The sequence below is a fragment of the Entelurus aequoreus genome, linkage group LG04 (genome assembly GCF_033978785.1).
Source record: "Entelurus aequoreus isolate RoL-2023_Sb linkage group LG04, RoL_Eaeq_v1.1, whole genome shotgun sequence".
Classification (NCBI taxonomy): Eukaryota; Metazoa; Chordata; class Actinopteri; order Syngnathiformes; family Syngnathidae; genus Entelurus; species Entelurus aequoreus.
Window position 1 is genome coordinate 15,864,459 of NC_084734.1, and position 8,322 is coordinate 15,872,780.

Here is an 8,322-nt window from a genome sequence, read left to right on the forward strand (position 1 = left end):
ACTCCAAAATTTAACCCAACACTCGCAACTCATGAATTGGGTTATGAAAATAACCCAGTTGGATTAAAAAATTACCTAATTTTAACCCAACTGCTGGTTCAGAAAAGGACAAACCCCTTATTTGAGTTATTTTAACTCAACATTTTGGGTTAATTTTTCAACCCAACTTTTGTGTTGAATTATTTTTTACCAAAAAGTTGAGTTATGATAACTTAATGTTGGGTTATTCCCAACCAAACTATCGGGTTTAATTATTTAACCCAAAAGTTGAGTTATGCTGACTCAATATTGGGTTATTCCCAACCCAACTATTGGGTTGCGTAATTTAGCGCTCCTTGACCCAATAGTTGGTTAAAAATTATAAATTGTACTCCTGGTTTGTCCTACTCTTTCCCAACTACTGATCAAAAGTATTTTTGTATTCCATTAAAATATACTCAAAAGCAAGATATGAGTAACATTTTTTTTTACGAAAAATTGCCCTGCATGGTCATAGTATAGTTACAGCATGCTCATATTTTTGAATGTACATAAAATGTGTGATTGTAAATAATGTTAATGACTTTAATTCTTCCGTTCAAGAGAAAAGTAAATTTTTAATTTTAAAAAAAGCAGTTTACCCCAAAATGCGTTACTCATTGAAAAACAACCCCAAAATAGTTCATAGTTTAGAAACCCCCAGAAATTGAGTTAAAATAATACCCTTAAAACCCCAAAAATGTATTTATCTTCAAAAAAAATTACTCCAAAATTTAACCCAACACTCGCAACTCATAAATTGGGTTATCAAAAATAACCCAGCATTTTTTTTTTTACTGTGTACATTAAACACACTTTGGGAGGAAACAAATAGTTTTTAAACTTTCCCAGTGCACAAATATTGCATCGTCGGCGTTTGCGATGCACCAAGAAAACACGATTCTACGCAAAACATTTTGCACCGGATTTTTTTATTATTATTATTTTTTATTTTTTTTTTGCACGAAATGATGCAGCTCCCGCTGCAGGACTCCTGCGTCTGGACAGTGCGCATGCGCGCGTGAGACTGCGCCGGTGGTCCCCGTGGCCCTTAATTAGGAAATTAGCTGCACAGAGGCCCCTCATTACCAGAACCCCGGGTTACTCCTGGTGGGGTTCTCTCTCTCTCTCTCTCTCTCTCTCTCTCTCTCTCTCTCTCTCTCTCTCTCTCTCTCTCTCTCTCTCTCTCTCTCTCTCCCCCCCCCCCCATCCCCCCATTTCCATAAGGAGATTACACGCGGATCAGTACTGAGATCAACCCACGACATGGCTGCTAATTGCTGCAGAGTTTTATTGGCCCTTAACAGGAACATGCACGATTTGCTTTAATATTCCCTGCAAAAATAAATCAATTATGTTCATTCTTATGGTGCGTTTGATAATTAATTAATTGTATTCTCTGTGCAAAAATCCACGAAAAGTCTCACTATTTTGAGGGCCAAAAAAAAAAAAAAAAAAAAACAGAATCTCTCCCGTCGTGCATGCATGTGACTCCAAAAAGGTGTTAATGGCTCTTTGACTTCTCGATGGTCCATTCGCATGCCTTGCTCATTAGCAGGTGAGAGAGGGTTTCAGCTCGTTTGGAGGCAGACACATGCTAATGCGCAGTTAAAAGCCCATCATTTTAATAACCATCGACACCACCGGGAGTACTGTGTATGCAAGGTGGGGGTTTGCGGGTGCAAATGTGAAGAGAAAAAAAACGTCCCTGAGTGGAATGAGATGACCTGGCCCGTCCACAAGAGGTCGTTGATGTATTGCAAGTTTTCGCCTGCAGCTGCACAAACGCCACGAAAACACTCCTCCTGACATGCACGACTATTCCGCTGCAAAACCCCGTTTTAGGTCTTGCATCGCCACAAATAATCGTCATTTCTTGCAAAAAAATAAAAAATAAAAAAAACCCTATCATGCATAAAAAGCCTCATGAAGATTGCATGGACATATAAATGCACAATGTCAATGACAGGTTTGAAAAATATTAAAATCAGTGAAAAAGAGTGAAAATATTACATGCAATCTTTCATTGGGAGTATCTGCACCAATTATTCGATTTGAAAAAAAAAATACATTCAGATGCTTTAGTCACTGTGTTGCAATAATCGCCATCATTGTGACTGTTTCAGTGTGCTAAATGAATGGTGACTTGCACAAAAAGCACCCGCATCGAAATATTACCAGGATTATAAACAAGAGGATGGACAAATATTGAAACCAGTGATAAGAGCGACAATTCTGCACTGGGAGCACATGTGTCTGTACCGATTTTTTTTAAAAAGAAAGAAAGAAAGTTTGTTTCATCCATGTTTACCACTGCTTCACATGCCGTGTTGCAACTTCTGTAGCCAAGTAATGAGCTACTTTTGTTCAGTCAAACAGTTCAAGTCCTCATCATGATGAAGCACCGTCATCATTGGTGCTGTTTTAGTGCGTGCAAATATTACATATAAAAATAGAGTTGGTGGACAAATATCGCGATAAGAGTCAATATTCTTAGTCGCAGCTGCCAAAGACTACAATGTAAGTTGGTTGGATGTAAAGTTGGTTGAAAGTTATATATCTTCCATATATATATATATATATATATATATATATATATATATATATATATATATATATATATATATATATATATATATATATATATATATATATATATATATATATATATATATATATATATATATATATATATATATATGTGTGTGTGTGTGTGTGTGTGTGTATGTATATATGTATATATATGTATGTATGTATATATTAAAGATTAAGATTAAAGTACCAATGATTGTCACACACACGCTAGATGTGGTGAAATTTGGTCCTCTGCATTTGACCCATGTATATGTATGCGTATATATATATATGTGTATGTATATATATATATATATATATATATATATATATATATATATATATATATATATATATATATATATATATATATATATATATATATATATATATATATATATATATATATATATATATATATATATATATATATATATATATATATATATATATATATATATATATATATATATGGTGCATTTTGCTAGACATTAAGTACTATATACCTTTGCTGTTTTTTTTCATGCATCCTTAGTTGCTGTTTTTGTGCAAAATGAATGGTGAAATGCACAAAAATATACTACTTAAAATATGACTTTAAGTCAATGTCTGCAATATTGTTGCGTGACATTTGGCAAATTGTGGATGTGGTTAGTTGGACCTTTGTTGACACAATATCAATCAATCAATCAATCAATGTTTATTTATATAGCCCTAAATCACAAGTGTCTCAAAGGGCTGTACAAGCCACAACGACATCCTCGGTACAAAGAGAGGTTTTAGTGTCATTTTGCTATTTCTTTCAATGTGCATATTTCTTTTCAGAGGTCAACATGATGAGTGACAGTTAAAGTGCTGTTGTGTTAAAATGATATATTCCACTCTAACTGCTGATGGGTGACATCTCTCACTAAGGTCTATATTGCACATAACAAGCATACATTCAAATGTGCTTGTTTTAAAGTCATGTTGACATATTTTGCTCAATATGTTGATTTATTTTTGTTGTCTTGTCAAGTGCCATCCATACCGTTGCTATTTATCATGCACCATCTGCGATTTGTGTGCAAAATGAATAGTGACAAACATTTTACTGCACACAGATGTCAGTTCCACTATACTATTGCACTAAAAGTACTACAAACATTGCTAACCACTTAATTATAACGTTCACCTGTGCTGACAATCTCACATTAAAAGCTATCTATCTATCTATCTATCTATCTATCTATCTATCTATCTATCTATCTATCTATCTATCTATCTATCTATCTATCTATCTATCTATCTATCTATCTATCTATCTATCTATCTATCTATCTATCTATCTATCTATCTATCTATCTATCTATCTATCTATCTATCTAGAGTATTGATCGACCGATCGATCGATCTATCTACAGTATTGATCAATCTATCTACAGTATCGATCGATCTATCTACAGTATTGATTGACCTATCTATAGTATCAATTGATCAACCTATCTACAGTATCGAACGATTGATCGATCTATCTAGAGTATCGATCGATTGATCAATCTATCTACAGTATTGATCGATCGATCTATCTATCTATCTACAGTATGTATTTATCTATATATACATGTTTGTATATGTGTATGTATGTATATATGTATGAATGTATTTATATATGTATATGTATGTATGGATGTATGTATATATGAATATATATATATGTATATAGAATATATATATGCATATATGTGTGTATATATATGTACATATGAATATATACATATATATATATATATATATATATATATATATATATATATATATATATATATATATATATATATATATATATATATATATATATATATATATATATATATATATATATATATATATATATATATACATAAATATACATATCTTCATATAGTACATATAGGCTATTATTTATACACTTTTGACTATTGATGCACCAAAATTCCTTATGTATATATGTATGAATATGTATGTATATATATATATATATATATATATATATATATATATATATATATATATATATATATATATATATATATATATATATATATATATATATATATATATATATATATATATATATATATATATATTTATGCATATATGTATGTATATATGTGTGTATGTATGGATATATATATACATACATACATACATATGTATGCATTTATATATGTATGTGTGTGCATATATATATGTATATGTATGTATGTATGTATGTGTGTACATATATATGTATATGTATGTATATACATATATATGTATGTACATAGGTGTATATATATATATATATATATATATATATATATATATATATATATATATATATATATATATATATATATATATATAAATTAATCAATCAATGTTTATTTATATAGCCCTAAATTACAAGTGTCTCAAAGGGCTGTACAAGCCACAACGACATCCTCGGTACAGAGCCCACATACGGGCAAGTAAAACTCACCCCAGTGGGACGTCAATGTGAATGACTATGAGAAACCTTGGAGAGGACCGCATATATAGGGGGGGGCTGTATAGCTGGGTTGGTAGCGCGGCCGTGCCAGCAACTTGAGGGTTCCAGGTTCGATCCCCGCTTCCGCCATCCTAGTCACTGCCGTTGTGTCCTTGGGCAAGACACTTTACCCACCTGCTCCCAGTGCCACCCACACTGGTTTAAATGTAACTTAGATATTGGGTTTCACTATGTAAAGCGCTTTGAGTCACTAGAGAAAAGCGCTATATAAATATAATTCACTTCACTTTGCTTCACTATATATATGTGTCTATATTTTTTTTTTTTTTTCAGCAAAATGAATAGTGGCATGCATTTTACTGCACAAAAATCCCAATTCAAAGTATAAAATTGCATCATGTAAACACATTCAAACTACCGGTATACTGATGGCATATATGTGCTTTTTTTGTTTTGCATTTTTACTCTTCATCACTCCTATAAAACGGTTTCTTGGATGTGCTCAAAAATCAGAAATGCAGTCGATCCAGTGACAGTTAAAATCCTCTGCTATGACGAATCAAATTCTTTATTATTCCTGTTTCAGCCTGCCAAAAAAAAAAAAAAAAAACCATGTCACACATGGCACGTAACTTCCTCTAATAACACAATTGCACTCTTAATGCAAACAAACTTGCTTATTTCAAACTTTTAACCTATTTTATGCAGTTAAAAAAGTCTCCTTCTCTCTGATTGGCCGCCTGCTCCGCGGGCCTCCCTGATTGGCCGCCCGCCCGTGTCACGTGACGCCGGCACAGGGCCTAATAGTCGGGCTGGGAAAACAAGTTTGCAGACTTGAGTTGATGAGCTCGCAGCGCGCAGGAACACACGCAACGCAACGCAACGCAACGCAACGCAACGCAACGCAACTTGTTCGCCCTTTTTTCCCCCCGCGGGTTGTCCATCAATTCAGGTTTTTTTTTCATTTTTTTCCCTCTCCTCCACTTTTCAGTGAACTTTTTTCCCCCCGCTTTTGACTTTTTTTTTTTTTTTTTTTTTTCCCCCGCGAGAATGTACAGCATGATGGAGACCGAGCTCAAGTCCCCTCTCCCGCCGCAGCCCAACTCGGGCCCCGGGGGCCCGGGCTCCAAGGGCGGCGGCGTGAGCGACCAGGAGCGCGTCAAGCGGCCCATGAACGCCTTCATGGTGTGGTCCCGCGGCCAGCGGCGCAAGATGGCGCAGGAGAACCCCAAGATGCACAACTCGGAGATCAGCAAGCGGCTGGGCGCCGACTGGAAGCTGCTGACGGACGCCGAGAAGCGGCCCTTCATCGACGAGGCCAAGCGGCTGCGCGCCATGCACATGAAGGAGCACCCGGACTACAAGTACCGCCCGCGCCGGAAGACCAAGACCTTGCTGAAGAAGGACAAGTACTCGCTGCCGGGCGGGCTGCTGGCCCCCGGCGGCAACGCGGGGCCCAACCCGGTGCAGGTGGGCCAGAGGATGGACAGCTACGCGCACATGAACGGCTGGAGCAACTACTCGCTGATGCAGGAGCAGCTGGCCTACCCGCAGCATCACGGCATGAGCGGCCCGCAGATCCAGCAGATGCACCGCTACGAGATGGCCGGCCTCCAGTACCCCATGATGTCCACGGCGCAGACCTACATGAACGCGGCCTCCACGTACAGCATGTCCCCGGCGGCGTACACGCAGCAGGCCGTCGCCGTCAGCGCCGCGGGCGGTGGAGGCGCAGGGGCGGGCGGCGGCGGCGGTGGTGGTGGCCCCGGGCACATTATGGGCCTGGGCTCCATGTGCAAGACCGAGCCCAGCTCGCCGCCGCCCGCCATCACGTCGCACTGCCAGCGGGCCAGCCTGGGGGACCTGAGGGACATGATCAGCATGTACCTGCCCCCCGGCGGGGACAGCGCGGAGCACTCGGCCCTGCAAGGGAGCCGGTTACACAGCGTGCACCCGCACTACCAGAGCGCGGGGACGGGCGTCAACGGGACCCTACCTCTCACCCACATCTAAAAAAAAAAAAACTTTTCAAAATAAAAGAAAAAAAAAAAAAAGTACTTGGATACTTGAACTTGGTTGCTTGTAAAGAATTCCCACAATATCGCAATATGTCTTTCTCCTTTGCTCGGGACTGAAGACTGAAGTTCGAGTCCGGCAGAGTAAATTAAAAAAAAATGCAATTGTGTTATTGTGAAGATGAGTTGAAGCAATCAAATTGGACTCCTGCATATTAAATATTGCCATGTTCTCCTCTGTTGTGAAAAAGGGCAAGAGGCTGTTTATTTCACAAGTCACGTTTACACTTCATTTGTGTAAAGGCGAAGGGTAAAATTGGACTCCTACATATTTAAATATTGCCATGTTCTCCTCTGTTGTGAAAAGGGACAAGAGGCTGTTTATTTCACAAGTCACGTTTACACTTCATTTGTGTAAGGCGAAAGGTAAAATTGGACTCCTGCATATTAAATATTGCCATGTTCTCCTCTGTTGTGAAAAAGGGGCAAGAGGCTGTTTATTTCACAAGTCACGTTTACACTTCATTTGTGTAAAGGCGAAGGGTAAAATTGGACTCCTACATATTTAAATATTGCCATGTTCTCCTCTGTTGTGAAAAAGGGCAAGAGGCTGTTTATTTCACAAGTCACGTTTACACTTCATTTGTGTAAAGGCGAAGGGTAAATTACATATTAAATATTGCCATGTTCTCCTCTGTTGTGAAAAAGGGGCAAGAGGCTGTTTATTTCACAAGTCACGTTTACACTTCATTTGTGTAAAGGCGAAGGGTAAAATTGGACTCCTACATATTTAAATATTGCCATGTTCTCCTCTGTTGTGAAAAGGGACACGAGGCTGTTTATTTCACAAGTCACGTTTACACTTCATTTGTGTAAGGCGAAAGGTAAAATTGGACTCCTACATATTAAATATTGCCATGTTCTCCTCTGTTGTGAAAAAGGGGCAAGAGGCTGTTTATTTCACAATTCACGTTTACACTTCATTTGTGTAAAGGCGAAGGGTAAAATTGGACTCCTACATATTTAAATATTGCCATGTTCTCCTCTGTTGTGAAAAAGTGTCAAGAGGCTGTTTATTTCACAAGTCACGTTTACACTTCATTTGTGTAAAGGCGAAGGGTAAATTACATATTAAATATTGCCATGTTCTCCTCTGTTGTGAAAAAGGGGCAAGAGGCTGTTTATTTCACAATTCACGTTTACACTTCATTTGTGTAAAGGCGA

At 37.5% G+C, this 8,322-nt stretch overlaps 1 protein-coding gene across 1 annotated transcript; it reads left to right on the forward strand.

Moving 5' to 3' along the window:
* The first annotated feature begins 6,042 nt into the window (after nucleotides 1-6,042).
* sox3 (SRY-box transcription factor 3) lies at nucleotides 6,043-7,841 on the forward strand. Its single transcript, XM_062044313.1, has one exon. It carries the CDS (start codon nucleotides 6,134-6,136, stop codon nucleotides 7,094-7,096), a length of 963 nt encoding a protein of 320 aa, XP_061900297.1. The 5' UTR covers nucleotides 6,043-6,133; the 3' UTR covers nucleotides 7,097-7,841.
* The last annotated feature ends 481 nt before the right edge of the window (nucleotides 7,842-8,322 follow it).

Coding starts and splice junctions, on each gene's coding strand:
- sox3 (XM_062044313.1), top strand. CDS start 6,134: ATGTACAGCATGATGGAGACCGAGCTCAAGTCCCCTCTCCCGCCGCAG.